Genomic DNA, 18,788 nt, shown 5'->3' on the forward strand with positions numbered 1-18,788 from the left:
CAGAGATCAACCAATACAAACCGGAGCAGGTCAGAGACTCCAAGAGAGACTCATTCAAGATTAAATAGAATACCTCATTTATTAACAGACTGAGAAGAGAGTTTGGAGATAAGCTCCATAGAAGACAAAGCAAATGAGACAATCATTATTAAAATGTTCAGGGAAGGAAAAGTAATCATAACGTACTTCATGGCTCAGCTGTAAAAAGCGTGTATAAGTCATAAAACTATAGGCACTGAACACTGATTCAACCAAAAATTGATCCAACAATGTTAGGAGGAGCGGGGATAGAAAGTGACCATGTATGGGGGTGTGAGGGAGAAAAAGCTGTCTTCATATTTCATTGCACAAAGATAAATGAAAAAAAAAAGTCTACAATTTAGTTCTAACAAGCAGGGGAGGCCGAGCAAACCAAAGAATTGCAGAGATGAGCCATATTTGCAGGAAGCACTTTGCCCTGTAGCAGAGAAGACATTGTTGTGAGCATTAAGGAAAAGAATAAATACAAGCCTCTGAGTCATAAGCTTAATACCTGCGAGGTGGACACATGGCCCTGGGGGCCCCAGATACGCATATTCACCAAAACAGCGGATCCAAGAAAATGCATCTTCCTCAAAGATGAGTAACTCAGACAGATGAATGGACAACACAGCTAAGGGTCTATAGAAAATTAACACAAGAGAAAAGGAAGGAAGGAAGTCAAACGGTAAACAAAAAATATCACCAGAAAATTGGTGATATGTACGTGAAAGCTGTAACTAAATACTTTACTCTGACAGAAAGGTAGAAAATAGTGGTAACTCACTGATATTTCATCTTTAAGGCATCATTAACAGTAATAAATAGTATATAAGTGTACTTTACAATTCCAATTTAAACATAAAAAAACATAAAGTATAAAAAAGAGAAAATACTGGGGTAGCTGGCTGGCTCAGCGGTTAGAGCATGCAACTCTTGATCTCAGGGTTGTGAGTTCGAGCTCTGTGTTGGGCGTGGTGATTACTTAAAAATAAAATCTTAAAAAAAAAGAGGGAGAAAATACTAAATTTCATCATTGGTCATAGTGTGGAATTATAGACAATGTCAAAAAGAAATTGAGGATTAAACGTATTATAAAATGATCTTATTAGAACAAAAATACAAACCTTCCAAATTATCAGAAGTAACATACACTAAACAAAGCAAACAGATCAGTTTAAGGGGGACGTTTAAAGAGGTTTAAAGGAGAGAGCATGACATAAAATAATGTGTGAGATCTATGCTCAAACATACCTCTCATGTCGAAAATGCTAATGGGCTCCACTCACCTATTACAAGAAAAAGATTGGCAGATTAGATCACAAAGCAAAACCTAACTCTGCTGTTTACACATAAATGTTGATAATAAAAAGATGGGCAATAGCATAATTGGGCAAATGCAAATAAAAGAGAGCAGGTGTCACAACCAAACAGGGTTGAATCCAGGTCAAAATCATTAAGCAAGTCAAAGAAACACAAACACATTTTGAATGATAAAAGGTCCATTTCTCAATGAAGATATAAGAGTTACGAATATGCAATGAAAGAAATAGCATCAAAAAAACAAAAATGAGGGGCGCCTGGGTGGCTTAAGTAGGTTAAGCCTCTGATTCTTGGTTTCGGCTCAGGTCATGATCTCAGGGTCCTCATCTGAGCCCCACATCTGGCTCCCCGCTCAGCAGGGAGTCGGCTTGTCTCCCTCCCCCTCTGCCCTTCCTCCTGCTCTGTGTGTCTCTCTCTCTTCAATCAATCAATCAATCAATCAATCTTTAAACAAACAAAAATGGTAAGAGCTACAAGGGCAGTAGTAGTAAAAGATTCCAGTTCACAGCAGTTGAAATGAAAAAATATAAGTAAAAGCATATAGGTAACTTAAGTATCACAACTAATAAGGAATATTGTTAATATAGCTTATACCTTGAAAACAGAATGACTTCCTTTTCAGGGAACCCTAGAACCTTCAGTAATGCTGACTGTAAATTAGGCCACAAAGCAAATAACATCAGTCAGTTTTGTAAGTGCTTACGATGCTCCAGTCACCTGTCAAAACACGTCATATATATTAACTCACTTAAACCCAACAACTTAGAAGGTGTGTATATTATCATCCACATTTTACAAACTAAGGTACAGAATGCTGAAGTTGCTTGCACCAAAGTCACAGAGTTAGTTAGTAACCAGGCATCTCAAAAATAGAACCAATGCACAGGTTTTAAATCACAATGTCGTAAGTAGAAGTTACCCACAAAACTAAGAACCCTGCCACCTAAACATTAAGAAGGAAAAGAAAAAACAATTTAGCCAACTGAAAAAAAAACAAAATAAAAACAAATAGCAAATAAAAACCTGGACAAAAACCCTCTCTTCATTTTGGGGTAAAAGAGAATATCCAAACTGTTTTCAAACTGGATTGGAGATAAAGCTCAGAGGACAGGTGAAGTTCTTGAATCCTTATTATTAATAAACAGAAAAAAATATTAAAACGAGTGACTTAAGCACCTTATCAAGAAGTAGGGGCGCCTGGGTGGCTCAGTCGGTTAAGCATCAGACTCTTGCTTTTGGCTCAGAACATGATCTCAGGATGGTGAGATTGAGCCCTGTGTCGGGGTCCTCACTCAGTGTGGAGTCTGCTTGTCTCTCTCCCTCTCCATGTGCCGTTCCCCCCATTGGCACGTGCTCTCTCTCTCTCTCTCTCTCTCAAATAAATAAATAAAATATTTTTTTAAAAAGAAGCTTCTTTTTAAAAAATATTTTAAACATAAGGACTCTCCAAGAAAAACTAGTAAACTCTGAAATCAATTTAAAACTAGAAAAATGGTGGAGTGCGTGGGTGGCTCAGTTGTTAAGCGTCTGCCTTTGGCTCAGGTCATGATCTCAGGGTCCTGGGATGGAGCCCAGCATCCGGCTCCCTGCTCTGAGGGAAGCCTGCTTCTCCCACTCCCCCTGCTTGTGTTCCCTCTCTCGCTGTGTCTCTCTCTGTCAAATAAATAAATAAAATCTTAAAAAAAAATAAAAAATAAAATTAGAAAAATGGTTACAACTAATAAGTAAGTGAAGGAATTGGTTGGTTGAAAAAAAAATTTACCTTTATCTAATGAATCAAGGTGAGGGGTGGGGGTGGGGAAACGCACATATACAAAATACTACAGCTCTTGGATAAATTCACAGAAGTGTAAGCATGAGGTTAAAGAGAGTGTATACTAGTATTCTGACAGATGTTACTGAATTGCCATCCGCTGAGGTTATTCGGACTCTGGTCTCCACTAGCAACTAGTGAAAGTGATTGTTTCCCCGTTCCCCAGAAGCGCAGTTTGGTATTATCAATTTTGTTTCGTGTGTGTCATCCTGATAGGTGAAAAATAGTATCTCTGCTTAGGTTGTTAATGTTTTTTCTTTTGGATTCAGTCTTTGCTAGAAGTGGAATCAGTGTTTTGCTTGAGTCATCGGAAGAAGCTGGAAGCTTTTCTTCTATTATATATATTGCACCACTTTAAGTAATAGTAGACCTATTGTTCAATAAACGCATGGTAGAATTTCCCTATGAAACTGGCTGGTCCTAGGCTGTTTGTTTTTTGAAGTGAAGGTTAGTTCTTTGGCAACATTCTTGATTTCTTCTATGGCAATTGAGGTGTCTGGATTTTTGTCATTTCTGGAATCACTTTTGTTATACGTGATGTATTTTTTCTCTAGGAAGCCATCACCTTGATTCACAGTGATTTCACCACAAAGCATCATCCACAATTTTGTTCCGCCATCTCATGCAGTGGACATCAAGTGGACCCCTGACAGGCTCCTTACCCTTTCTTGGAGCATTGCTCTGTCTCCCATCCCCATCCCCCGCATCACAAGTTCCTGGTAGCCATACCTTTTTCACAGTTGTTTGATCTGGGGGTGAGCACCAGACCCAAACTAGACCAGTCAGAGAATCCTCTCTACAATTTTGGAATTGAGTGTAAAATTTTCTTGTCTTAGTCTGGGCCGGTCTCTCCAACAAAGAAGATGTAAGAACAACAATAAAACAACAACAAAAACTGGGGGAAGTCTAACAAGGCCGTATTTTTAATCATGCAACTTGGGGAGCCGAGAAAGCTAGTCACAGAGAGAGGGAGGCAGAATGAACAGATCTGAGAGAGAAGCAGAAATGAGACAGAGAATATTGCCAGGAATCCACACAGCTTTTCTGGTCCCTGGAACTAGCATTCTGGTTCCAGCTTCTTGGGTCCTGATTGCATTCCTTCCAGTGGGTTCTGGGAGATATTCCCGCATCTGCTTTACAAACTTCTCTGTGTATTCAACTCACCTATGCTGATTTCTTTTATGATACTTGAAAATGAAAGTTATCTTATTATTCAGTTCTGATCCCCCCTGCCCTGCTTTTAAGCTTGTTGGGACAAGGCAGCTCACTCCATCCTCCCAGGTCATTATAGTCCATTTTGAAGGCCATGGTCATGTCTTCCCTTGTTCTATTTATCCACATCTTCATCATCCTTAAGAAGTAAGTCCCTGTTCCTGCCATAAAATTTTCCTAATTATTCCAAACGTTTTTGATTTCTTCTCTCTCTGGATATCCATGTACCATTTGTGTATTTGGGGAAGACCTGAAAAACATTTGCCCGGCCATGCCAAACAACACCCAAAGCTTTTTCCATTGCAAGCATCTGACTCTTCACACAGAATCTTATAGACCTCCTGCTTCTGCAGTGTGAAATTCCCATAGCCTTGCTCCATGGTCATGACCTCATGAATGTTTTCAACTCTAAATCTACTATTAGTTTAGTATTTCATTATTTAAAGCACAATTTGCAACAAAACCAATTCTGCCCAAGGGAACCTTTCAACATAAATTCCATGAAATTTCCCTTAAAATTGGAAAACAGAAAATTATTACACTTTATAAGCATAAAAGCTGAGTAAACATACAGAAAGTCCATCAATACAGTCACTGTATAAACAAATTGTGGTGTATTCATAACTGAAATACTAAACAACAAGAAAAAAGAGTAACCTACTGATAATATGCAATAACATGGATAAATTTCAAAACCATGATGTTGATTGAAAGAAGCCAGACATAATATATATGAGTACATACTGCATCATTCTGCATAATGTTCAATAACAGACAAAGGTAGGGGTGCTTGGGTGGCTCAGTCGGTTAAGTGGCTGCCTTCAGCTTGGGTCATGATCCCAGGGTCCTGGGATGGAGCCCCGCATCGGGCTCCCTGCTCAGCGGGGAGTCTGCTTCTCCCTCTCCCTCTGCCTCTCCCCTTGCTCATGCTCTCTCTCTGTATCTCTGGGTCTCAAATGAATGAATAAAATCTTAAAAAAAAAAAAAACAGACAAAGGTAATCTATGGTGGATAGAAATCAGAATGGGAGTTACTTCTGGAGGATACTGAATGGCAAGGGACATGAAGTACCTTTCTGGGGTGAAGGAAATCTTATTGCATCTTCAGTGAGTACTAGGGCAAAGGGCTATATACAAAACGTTCATCAAGTTGTATGCATTTTTCTGTATGTTAAGAATTTCTTAATTAAAAAAAAAGATGCAAATGTTTAGTTACCAGAGGTGGCTTCAAATCAACACAAGCACAGCTGGACTGTCTCCAGCTGCTATAAACCTCTTCTCTTTCTAAAACTGGCCATACTGTGTCTCTCCTCGGATCGCTTTTTAGTTTTGTGAATATACATCCAGAGATATTTTATGTATGTATAAATAATACATTATTTCTCCCTTTTTAACACAATGTTCTTCCTCTTTTTACACAAATGGTAGTATACTAAAGATTGTTCTGCATATTGCTTTTTTCACTTAAGAGTAGATCTTAGTAGATCTTAGATCTTAGATCTTTAAAAGAATTCCATTGTATGGCTTAGCTCATCATAAGTGAAATGTATGCCAAAATCAAATAAATATATCAGCTTGGCAAACAAAGAGCAAAAAGTTTGATAGCATAATATGTTGCTAAGGGTACTGGGAAATAGGAATCCTCATATGGGGAGTACCTGGGTGGCTCAGTTGCTTAAACGCTGTGGCTCAGATCATGATCCTGGAGTCCCAGGATCAAGCCCCAGTCGGGCTTCCTGCTCAGTGGGGATTCTGCTTCTTCCTCTGCTCCTTCTCCCTCTCCCTCCCTCATCCACTTATGCTTGTGCTGTCTCTCTCTCAAATAAATAAATAAAATCTTAAAAAAAAAAGAAACAAAAAGAAACCCTCATACATTGCTAGTGGAATATATACTGATACTTCCTTTGGAGGGCAATTTATCAAATCCAAAATGCACATATTCTTTGATTCAGCAGTTGAGTCAGGTTGAGCACATTGCATTTGCTGAAGAGTTGTTTCAATTTCCTTTCCTGTGAGCTAACTCTTCATGTTCATATCTTTCTCCACTTTTTCTATTAGGTTATTATTGTTGTTTCCCCTTGATCTGTAGGAGTTCTTTATAGATTAGGGAAATTCACCCTTTGTGAAATATGTTGCAAAATTGTTTCCATTTTGTCATTTGTTTTTGACTAGTGCTGTTTTTCTTTCCTGCAGCGATTTATTTTAAATAGTTGAAATTATCAGTCCTACTTGGAAAGGCTTTCCCTAGTGTGAGATTATTTTTTCAATTTCAGCTGATTTTTTCAAAAGTGTTTAGGATTTCATTTTTTACATTTAAAGCTTTGATTCACTAGAAATGTATCCTTTCGTAAGGTGTGAGATACAATTTTATTCTTGTGGGGATGGCTACCCAGTTGTCTTAAACTATTTACTGCATAACCCATTCTTTCCTCACTGATTTGAAATTATTGTATATTCAACAACAGAGAGACAGGAAATGGAAAATGCACAAGTGGAAAAGTGGAAAATGATTATAGAAGAGGAAACTTTAAAAACTAACAGGTATATGAAGCGATGCTCAACTCCCTTAGTTATGAGAGGAATGCAAATTAGAATAATAATGACTGGCAAAAATTAAACTGGATTTGATGGTGGTGGTGGAGCGGAGGGCTGAAGGGATATAGGAACTCTCATGCACTCATGCAACCATTCTAGAGAGCAGTCTCTTAATGTGTATGTGTGTCCTAGGACTCAGTGGTTCTCACCTGAGCATATGTCCCCAAAACATTTTCACACAGATCCAAAAGGGCATATGAGTGTGTTCATAGTTGCACTGTGGTGGTGTGGGGGGGAAGCAGGAAGTAATTTGAGTGCTCATCACTAAGAGAATAGGCAAAATGTGCTGCTGTAGATTACTCAAAAGTTGTAAACTGGTGGGGTGCCTGGGTGGCTCAGTCGGTTGAGTGGCCGACTCTTGATTTTGGCTCAGGTCATGATCTCAAGGTCAGGAGATGGAACCCTGCGAGCTGGGCTCTGTGCTCAATAGGGAGTCTGCTTGAAATTCTCTCTCTCTCCCTCTCCCTCTGCCCTCCTCCCCTGCTCTCTCTCTCTCAAATAAATAAATCTTTTTTAAAAAGTTATAAACTGGTATATTATTACACACAGCAACATGGGTGGATCTTAAAAATACGGTGTCAAGTGAAAAAGAAACAGAATGAGATTTATAATAAATTTACTTTTTTTTTTTAAAGATTTTATTTATTCATTTGAGACAGAGAGAGAGAGAGAGCATGAGCAGTGGGAGGGGCAGAGGGAGAAGCAGGCTCCCCGCTGAGCCAGGAGCCAGACATGGGGCTCAATCCCAGGACCCCGGGATCATGACCTGAGCCGAAGGCAGATGCTTCACCATCTGAGCCACTCAGGCGTCCCTAAATTTACTATTAAAAATATATACATGTAAAACCACATATTTACAAAGTCACATAGAAACAAAAAGTTAAACTTTATAATTTCTGTCATTGGAGATAAGGAACGATGATAAGGTGAAATTTCAGAGAGGGGCAGGAGAGAGAGAGATTGAGATGGGTCATCAATGATGATAATGTACCACAAACCAAGTATGATTAGTTCAACCTTCTTTGCCTGAATTGAAAACCAAACCAAACTCAAGGTTACCAACAATCTCCGTTTTGCCAAGTGCAGGAATCAGCTCCCTGTCCTCATCTTACTAGACTTGTCAACGGATAGTTGACAAGCCACTTTCTTGAAATGCTTTTCTTCTAAGATCATGTTACTCTTCTACTTAAAATTTTCCAATGGCTCGGGTTTCAATTATTATAAAATCCCAACTCCTTACACCATTCCGTGTAAGCTGACTCCTGTCTCCCTCTCAGATTTGCCTCTTCTATCTCTCTCCACCTAGTCACTTTGACCTTTCTTCTAACTCACCAAGTTTGCTCCCTTCACAGACTTGGCCCTTGCTTTTTTTTTCTCTTTTATATTCTTCCTTTTTGGATCGTCCCAAAACATTCTGGTCTTGACTCAAATGTGTCTAACATAAGAAGGATTAACATGACATTGAACTGTGGTCTGTTCTACTTTTTTATGTTGATTGTCACTGCTATTGCCAATTAAGCTTTCTCCTATTGTTCAACTCCAAAAGGCAACCATCTTACCATATTCATGGAATTTGGGGACAACCCTGCTGCTCTGCCTGTAAGATGTAACACTAAAGGAGAAGCACTAAGCAGTGGGTTTGGTTTGTCCCTTTTCTCTATATGTCTCCACAGGTGCAAGATTACCACACGCTGGACTGAACATTAATCTTCAATACGAGATTTGAGAGCTGGTAAAATTATCAAATTGCTGTGCTGAAGATGTCGTAGATAGTAATTTTTCATGAAAACGGTATGAGTAGCTTGATCTCACAGGATATTTTATATTTGTTGTGTATTTTATCCAACAAAAACAAAATGCATGATCTTATAGCATTACAGTTAGATAACGTGAATATCTTAGATATCTTAGATAATCTAAGATCTTAGACAAAGATATTCTGACTTTGCATTCAAGAGGAATTGACTTCGACCTCTTTGCATCCTCCTCAAAGGCCCTTACTACTGAACAAGGAAATGCATAGGTAGACGTGCTCTACCCCTAAAAAATCCCAAAAGCAACAAAATTAAGTTTTCCTCATCTATTCAGTCTCTAACTGCTAAGGTGGCTATCCATTTCAAACTGGTGATTGCAACCAGTTAGAAGACTATGAAATCAATTTTAAAGGTCAAAGCAGCATTTTAAAAAAATGAAATAGACTACAATAGAATTTAATTGGATTGAAAGTATTAGGGCACCTCACTAATCCTTATTCAAGGCTAGAGTCCAGGAGACAGCTGATATATGAGCAGATATCTCACTGGAATTCCTGGGTTAATTTGTTGGACAGATAACATTGTACAGTCTAATTTTATTTATCACAACTACCTGTGATTTATGAAATGATGTACAGGGGAATTTTATTTGCTGATAGGAAATCCAGACTCTTCAATTGAGTTCCAATGAAGAACTTAAAGTATGTTTTTGGGGAAAGGTGCATCATCACAGATGGTGTATGTGTGCGCTATACATGTATGTGTGTGTGTGTGTGTGTACTATTTATTAATCAAATCAGTGTAAATTGTTCTCAAAGAAGTTGCTTATTAGAAGAAAAAGAAATAATAAAGTTAAAAATACAGGAGCTGTGTTCAGTTGTACCTGCTAGATTTGGAAGTGCAGTGAAAATACTGGGAAAAAAAATGTTCCTCTAATAATCAGAAAACAGACTTTACATTTCATTCAAAGAAGAAAAAGATAATGCATTTCTGGCAAAGGAAAGATTAATATCTTCAAAATTAAAGGACATTTGAAAATATAGCATATAAATCCTTAAAATATGTTCTTAAGGAAAAGGGCATAAAGTTATTGGCACAATTTCTCAGTTGCTTCACAAACATTAATGAGAAAGACAATCTTTGTGTTTAGTTGTGGCAGAAGAGAAATGGTTCATACTAGGTGCTAAGAAACTGCTTCCTCCAATATGTCGCTGCATATGTTTTTGGCGGCAAAGAGGCTGATAAATTCAAAGCTATGCTTCCTGGCAATAACATAATATCAACTCAATTATCACAGAACATTGAGAAGAATCAATGATTACCATGCAGGCATAGTCCAACTTGATGAGAGTACTAATACTGCGAGTTGTGTAATACTTTTATGCCAGATATGTATAGCAAAACAATTTTATAGAGGAGTTATTGTCTGTATGGAGAAAAATATATTCACAATTAGAAAACAGCATTTAAGTCAATAAAAAACCTTTTTACAGTTTATAATGGATAAAATGTTATCCATTATATTAATGGATAATAATGTATTAAAAAACTTTATACAATTTAAAATAGAATTGCAAGTGATGGGACAACAAATATGACTGGGAAACTATAGAGATACAAAAAAATTATTGAAAACTACTAAAAGCAGAAGATAATTTAAAATATGAAATGAAAATTATATGAGTCATTTGGTTTTCAAAACCTTAAATAATTGAATTAAAGTTGATGTTCTATGAAGAGAATAAATTATTGTGGTTTAGTACCTCACTTACACAGAAAAAATGATTGCCATACATGAAATTTATCACTATGTTAGACTAAGATTAAAGAAATTATTGCTAAGAAGAAAGTGAATTCATGTTACTATTCACAATGCCTATGTATGTGAAGTAGGATTTTCAATTTGATCCATTTTAAAAATAAAGTTAAAGATCAGGCTCAATAGTAGACCAGATGTATATGCAGCATTGTCCTCATGCATTCTGGACTGGAATAAACCTATGAATAGGCAAAGACTTCCATGGTATTAAATAAAACCGTTACTAATTTGCTTCTGTACTATTTATATTAAGATTGGTTTCTACATTGTATTATAAAATACATTTACATTGTATTAAGTTTGTTGTTCTTCCTTTATTTTACACAATACATTTTGTGAAACTTGTATTTCAGACACGTATGTGTGTGTATACTGGGTTTCAGTGTAGAATCTATTTCTTGCTGTGAGTTGTGGTTCAAAAGTCGGAAAAACAATGCCCTAGGAGTTAGAAGATAACTTTGGAAGAGTAACACACCTGCAGAATGATCTGACCCACAGACCACCAGTTCGCTGTCTGAGCTAAACTGTGGATGATATTGACTATGCATTCCATATGAAGTATAGAATTTACTTTGTAGGTAAGTTGCAGCTAGGACAAATAATGGTGTAATAAAAATGTGTTTTAGGGGCACCTGGGTGGCTCAGTCAGTTAAGTGTCCACCTCTTGATTTCCACTCAGGTCATGATCTCAGGGCTGTGGAATCAAGCCCCCCCACCCCCAGTGCAGAGTCTGCTTCAGATTCTCTCTCTCCCTCCCAAATAAAATCTTAAAACAAAAACGTGTTTGAGAAGCATTAATATAGTCCCATTGCAAGACTGACAGGAAGAGACTGGGGACAGAAAGGTCACTTAAGTGCTACTAAAATAATCTAGAAATGAGACCACTAGTGCAGAATCAGAATGGGAGCAACTGCAAAGATAATGGAGATAAAACAGAGCGCCAAGGAAAAATGACAGCAATTTAGAGCTGGGAGGGACCTCTGGAGACATCCATTCCATCTCTATCTTCATACAATTAGTAAAAGTAACAGTTAAAAAATTGAGAATTTGTCTATGACCTCTTACTGACTCAATCAAATAGTCATCAATAGGTGTTAACATTGTTTATCCGGTTATTGAAATTAGCAGCAGAAGGTATGAATTCTCTTCAGGATTCAGAGAGCGGGCCCTCAAATTTGCGTTCCATTTAATGGATTAAAATGGGCAATAAACTCATCCTTTTAAATCTGAATTCCAATTAATCACAGGTGTGCCTACAAGGCATTCCCAATCAAGGTTCCACTCCATCCCGAAATGGGTCAGTTAGATTCCACTTTCATAGAGTATGTTCCCTAAAATATCACCAAATCCTCTTGAGAAGTTTTCTGTTAATTTCAACAGTTTATGGACGAGCCCAGAACTGTTCATTGACTCGTTCAATCACCCAACTGCACAACGGTATTGAGTATTTTACGACCGTGACACACACATTCCCCACCGCGGCCGGGCGAGAAAAACAGGAGTCGGTCTAGGAAGGGAGGCCTGTGGGAGTCAGTGTTGCGCTCTGCGGAGAGAAGCCGCAGGGCGAGTCCGGCTGGAGTTAGCCATTTCCTTTCTTCCCTCTATACTTCGGGCTGCGGGGCGCTGGGCGGGCAGGCACTGCGGCTGGTCCTCGCGTCCCTCAACCCTTTCTCCGTATCCGCCTCGAACAACCTGCTTGACAACCCCAGTTCTCTAGAGCCGAGCGCGGGAGGTATGTGCCCGGCGGGCCCCAGCGCCATGACGAGGTCAGTCCCAGGCACATCCAGACGCTCGCACCTAGCTGAGCCCCACATGCGTCGCCGGTTTCCGGGTGCAAAGGGGAAGCTCGGGAAACCCCGGACCCCTCCCTTTTAGGAAGGGCGCAGACGGCGTCGTCGTTTCCAAGGAAACCGGCCCTGCCACAACGTCACTTCCGCTGACCTGTCTGGACTCCAGACTGTTGGGAGGAAAAGAGGAAAACTGAGCCGCAGCCACGACGGTGGACGCGAGCGTCTCCTGTCTGCGCATGCGCCCGCTCAGCGGCCTGCTTCTATTTATGTGGGGGATCCAACATGGCGGCTGCGGCGACCCTGGCGATGGCGGTGGAGCCCATCAGAACATAGTGGCGGGGAAGGGGGCACGGTCCGCACTCACGGTGGCGTCGGCAGAGACGACTGAGGGTGGTGGAGGGAAGAAAAGCGACGGAAAGCAAAAGGAAGGGCGGGCAGGCAAACAACTCGGCGTAGAACCGAGCGCCGGCTCGAGCGAAGGCAGAGGGCCAGAACAGTGGGGATGGCGGAGCCACGCAGAGTAGCGTTTATTAGCCTGTCACCGGTGAGGCGGCGCGAGGCCGACTACCCGGGGGCCGAACGCGAGCCCGAATACCCTCGCGAGCCCCCCCGGCTGGAGCCGCAGCCGTACCGCGAACCGGCCCGGGTGGAGCAGCCGGCCCCGCGGGAGGCTGCCCCCCGGTCGGACGCACAGCCCCCGCCGCGGGAGAAACCGCTCCCCCAGCGCGAGGTCAGCCGCGCCGAGCCGCCCATGTCGCTGCAGCGGGAGCCCCCGCGGCCCGAGCCGCCGCCGCCGCCGCCGCCGCCGCTCTCTCAGCTGCACTTGCAGCCGCCCCCGCCGCGAGAGTCGGCTTCCCGGGCCGAGCCGCAGCAGAGGCCGCCGAGGGAGACAGTGCGCCTGGAGCTGGTGCTCAAGGATCCCACCGACGAGAGCTGCGTGGAGTTCAGTTACCCGGAGCTGCTGCTGTGCGGAGAACAACGGGTACAGAAGATTCTCCCTCACCCCCCAGTCCCGGGGAGCCTCAGGACGCGTCCGCCTCTCCCAGTGGTTCGCACCTTCCGACGCCGGCTTTGCGCGTCTCAGGTCGCCTGGGAGGGTGGGCTGGAGGGGGCAGGGGCCGAGCGGGTGGACGAGTGGTTGGTGCTGCTTTTCCCCTGCTCCCTAGGGTTGGCCAAGGCTCCCACCCGGCTTCACCAACCCCCCCCCCCCCCCCCCCCCGCCTCGTGCTCCCGCTCCAAATGCCGCTCCGAGCCGGTTTTCCTCTGCACGTTTCGAGACCTCAGAATTTACTCCTTTCTGCTCCCCACACAAAATTTGGGGTCTCTGCAAGTTACGTGGTTGGGTTTTCCTTGTGGAGCTCCAGCAGTCGTTCCAGTAGAAAGGAAGAGAAAACCTTGGGGGACACGCCCCCCATCCGAAGCAGCGAGATAGTGTAACCCCTCCAAAGCATCTTCCTCTTCATCACTATTTGTTATGCTTGGCGCCGAGATGTGCTTGCGAGCGTGGGGGTATTTCTCTTAATTGAAGGGTATTTGAAAGTAATCTAAAATTTTTCAGACTAAGGATTCCACTCTAGGAATGAAGAAGCGGATTAGTTACTTGGTTACTTATTTTCTTTCTCACCTTGGTATTGCTATACCTACTTAGCTTTGTTTTCTCTAGAGCTTGTTTTTACTGTAATTGAATGGGAAGGTGTCTCCTGTTCTATTTGGCGCCTACCGTCATACGCTCTTATTTTGAGTGTATATCAAAATAAATATCGTTTGGAGAACGATGAAAAACAGCTTTGAATTTTTAGGAACTGTTGAAAATATATAGGTATGCCTTTGATGGAACTGGTGAACAACAGTAATAGGAGAGGTTTGTTGGTAATTGTAATTTTTATTGTAGGTTTTGGTGATCTTTAGAAGTAAACCAGAAGGGGAAATGATAGAGTAACAGTAATAAGAGAACAGTTTCTTCTGTTGTTTAGAGATTATGCTCGTACGTTTTGCTTTAGCACAGGTCTAATGGACTCCAGAAGTCATTTGTTTTGTTTTCATTCTCAACTATCTTTATAGTTAAAACAATGATTCTTTGGTTTGAAAATATCATATTAAATAATGTCACTGGATTTTGTTTATTTTAAGGCAATCTTTTGATCATTATTTACAAATGCTGTTGTGTGGTCAAATCACTACTAAATGTTTGCAGGCAAAATGAATTGTTAAGGGTAGAGATCATTTTGGCCATTTCCACAAACATTTTGTCCTTCAGACCTACGTTAGTGCCCCTACTATTTATAAATGTGATGTTATTTTTTTTCCAAAAGCATTTTGAAAATACTAGATTGGAGCATTTTTCAAATTGTATTTGATCTAATCTAAGTGAGTTTGCAGTTTTACTCCCTAACCTACTTTATAAATTACGGATGAAAAGCATCATATTTGGGTAAAAGTACATTATGGTAGCTAACATTTACTGAATTCTTCCTATGTGCATGCTAGACACCCTAAGTAAGGTGTATGGCTTATGGAATTTAGTTCAGCAGAGCTCCTTGAGGTAGGAACCATTATCCCCACTTTACAATTGAGGAGGCTAATGCACAAAGTGCTTGTACGTAATTTTATTAGTACTTCTTTCTATACCAGTACCAATTCTTAGTAAAACAAAATTTCTTAAAATTGTATAGTTTAAATTTAGAGGATCCTGCCAAAATGAACAAAAATGAGAGTTATAGTAGAAATACAGAGATTTCTGTTATCCTCTTGATGCTATGATATTCATGCCATGATAAATTAATAATAGATATGTACCTTTTAATTATGACAAAAAAGTTAATTTTGACACCCTTCCTTGCTAATCTGATATCAGAACTACTAGTTTCCTGTAATAGGAGAAAGATAAATAATTCAGTTTAATTTTTCTGTTTATACTATCAACTTAGAGGTATATTGGTCAAATTTTCTTGTATATTCAGCCATATGTCATTTGTTGTATTCTGAATTTAAAAAATCCATTGTTTATACAATGCACCTTTGTGACCAAGTTTTGCCAGATTTACCAATGATTACTCCCAATGAACGTATTTATTACATAAGGAATTATAGAAAACGTTTCTCTAAATGAAGTTGTCATATTTCCATGAAAGGAAATCCTAGTAGTAGAAACCAACAAAAAGCACAATGAGACCAATAGAATTGATCTGCAGAGTGGCGATTCCCAAATTTGGTTTTTCTTCCCCTCAAGGAGAGTCTAGTTATTTTTAAGGATGTTATAATATTTTCAAAATAGTCTAAATTTTGAGTTGTTGTAATTGAGCAATTTATCATGTAACAGTTTGAGTAGAAAGGGGAGGGAAAGAGATGGTATAAAATGAAAAGAAAAAAGATTCTAAATTTTGAAGTAGCCATCTATCACTGAATAAGATTTTAGTTGATAGGTATAGTTATAAATCTGTCGCATGTGAATACCACCTATATTGGGTGCATTTAAATCATCCCCCTTCATAAATATGAAATGAGCAGTAAAACCCTGATTAACTGAGTGCAATCAGAATTTTTTGTACACTCTTTTTTAATGAGGAAAAGCACAGTTAAATGAGCATATGTTGGCAAAATATGAAAAACAAAACCCCTTCTTGTCAGGTCGTAAGGACACAGGGTAGCTAAACCTTTAACCTTGTTATCTCTGTAGACTACTAAACCCTGAGTGAGGTGGTTCAGGATGATGACTGAGGAGCTGCAATCGTCTCTGTCCTCAAAGATTAATTTGTTCACCATTTCTGACTAAAGAGAAATAGCACAGTTTAGAAATAAGTTCTGGCAGTAATTGATATGCAAGTAATTTTTGTTTAACTCATAGTAAATCAGAGAGTCACTTAACCAGAACATCCACTTGCGAATGTGGTTAATTGAGCATTTACTATAAAAAGAAGAATAAGTGATTATAGTGTCAATGTAGTTATACTCTTAGAGAATTCTGTACTATTCCATTGCTTGTCATACTGCATATTTTCGGTAACTTGTGAAAGATCTCCTGAAGATGGTGTTAATGAGTTAACATCAAAGGACAAAATTATTATAATCTTATTGCCTATCGGTAGTTGGTAATTTTGATATTTACTGATTTGCAGATTAGAAAAACATGAAGCTCATTTAGAGCCTTGATTGTGGGTAGGGGTTTATTTCTTAATATGAGAGAAAAGTGAGTCATTTTTCTTAACTCTATTTTTATAGACTGTCAAGAGATTTACTCTTGAGTCCTCTATAAAGTCTATACAGAATGTTATATAATGGCATTTAAGGTGATTCTTATTAAAAAAATACAAGTCCATGTGTTTATATTTCACATATAAAATGAGGCAGACCAGTAATAAGACCTTGTATTTGGACTTCACAGTGACATGAAGCAACAGTTGATAATGTCAAGGCATGGTGGTTGCTCACTGTCCTTTAGTCTTAAGTTAAGGCTATCCCCTGAACATGCCTAGTATTTATTTCATTGTCGGTCTCTTCCTGCTGGTTTATTTATTCCTTTCAGGTCATATATATTTATTCCACTGGTAACGCTGACTGGGATAAAGGATTCTGTAAATACATTACTTATTTCAATAGATAATTTAAAACATTGATTCTGAAATTAATTTTTTAAGCTTTAAGAGTATCCCCTTATTCTAATGCCTTAGGTCTGTGAATTGTTTGTATTTATTCTTTTCATATTTTTCTGTCATATTTTTGGACTAATCGTATCTCAGCCTTCATATCCAGGATGAAGTGTGTCATTTCCCAAGTGTGCAGATCTTTGTCCCTTCTGCATTTTTTTCTTCAGGTTCAGCCAAATCTGTATCCAGTCTTTCAGTTGTAATATACTTTATTTTTAATTACTTGAAGATGCTACTTCAGTAAAAACATCTAACCTTCCTTTTTTAAAAGATTAACTTTCTAGTCAGTTGTCCATAATTAGATACAAGTAGCATTTTTATTCATATGCAGCTCCTTGTTTTCCCTTTTTTGTATTGAAAACCTCTATTTTTATGAAAGGTGTCTGCTAAAGTAGTAAACTTGAATAAAGGATGTGATTTATCTTTTTGTTTTGGTAAATAGATGGTAAATGTGGGATCCTAGCTGTGTGTGTGGTTTTTTAAAACCATGTATTATGATAAACTTTCATTCTCCCCTGGTAGAAGGAAGCCACAGTAATGTAATCTATTTGCAGCTTTCACTTTTCTAGCTTTAAGAGTAGTATGTACTCCCTGAGTGAATATTCATGGACAAGAAGGAGGTGATGTAGATTGAGGTTTTGATGCTGGGCCTCAGCAGAAGGCTGTAGCAGCTACAGGTACCCTTGTGATAGCTCAGGGCAGATGATTCAGGGTTGATGCCGATTAATAACCTGGCAATCCTTTGAGAAGCATTTCCTGACCAAAGCAGTTATTTTTTGGGGGAAGATCTCAAACTAGAGTTATAAGTGGGATTTTCATTTTTACCTAATTTTCTTGGGGAATTTTTGGCCTTTTTATTTTCGACAGGGTGACCATAGATTATTTTGTAGGAGGAGACAATTTGATTTGTTGAGTTCTTAACCAACGAAAAACTTGAGAATGTGTAAGAATCCATTAAAACTGCAAGTATTTTTGCTACAAACCAACATTTCTTTCTAGTTATTTTTAATGCTTCTAACTTATTTGTTAATATTTGGAAAATTTGACTGTAATTATTAAATTTAAGGATACATTAAACTCCAGTTGAAGTAATATTAATACTTCTATTTCTTTTCCTCTTTACTTTGAATCAGAGGAAGCCCATTCACACAGAAGACCCATTTATTGATGAGCATCAAGAGAGGCAAGAAGTGGAAATGTTGGCTAAGAAGTTTGAAATGAAATATGTGAGTATAATATACTCTTCATTTAGGTAATTTTACCTTACTGGCTTTCCCCCCCCCCCCCTCCTGGGGACAGGTTGGGAGGGCTTATAGTATCCATTGCCCACCTTATTTTGTTCTCATAAATTGAATCCAGATAAATGGTTAGACAGAGATTCTGATAGGTTTGTGGTGGCTCTAACAGTAGCCATCATTTATTGTACTCCTTCTAGAGTCCAGGCAGGTTGCTTAACATATATTATCTCCCATCCTTCTAGTAAAACTACATAGTAAGTAATAGTGACCACATTTTACAAATGAAGAAACTGAGGCTCTGAGCTCAAGGTCACACAGTGGCAAGAACCAGGCTGCATAGCCAGGTCTGTCTAGCCCTAATCCTTTGCCTTTTCCACTGCCATTGAGAAGGCTACTTTAATTCCTCTGGTGCAGTAGTTCTCAAGCCTTCCTGCCTCTTTCGAGTTTAAGAGAATGAATGTGTGTATTTCTAGCACACACATTTCTGGGATCAGAATCAATCAGCAGCAGCATGGAATTTCTTTGAAAGTATCTTGTTTACCTTAAACATTCATGTACGTTTTACATCCTGTGCCATATGTAGA

At 39.4% G+C, this 18,788-nt stretch overlaps 1 protein-coding gene across 1 annotated transcript in view; it reads left to right on the plus strand.

The window, feature by feature from the left end:
- The first annotated feature begins 12,597 nt into the window (after positions 1-12,597).
- The window catches only part of UBN2 (ubinuclein 2), a 74,732-nt gene continuing 68,541 nt past the window's right edge, over positions 12,598-18,788 (plus strand). Inside the window, exons 1-2 of the mRNA XM_036078321.2 lie at positions 12,598-13,305; positions 18,100-18,192. Of these exons, the coding sequence (XP_035934214.2) occupies positions 12,826-13,305; positions 18,100-18,192 (573 nt within the window). The 5' untranslated portion in view covers positions 12,598-12,825. The remainder of the gene's footprint in view (positions 13,306-18,099; positions 18,193-18,788) is intronic.

The sequence above is a fragment of the Halichoerus grypus genome, chromosome 12, assembly GCF_964656455.1.
Source record: "Halichoerus grypus chromosome 12, mHalGry1.hap1.1, whole genome shotgun sequence".
Lineage (NCBI taxonomy): Eukaryota > Metazoa > Chordata > Mammalia > Carnivora > Phocidae > Halichoerus > Halichoerus grypus.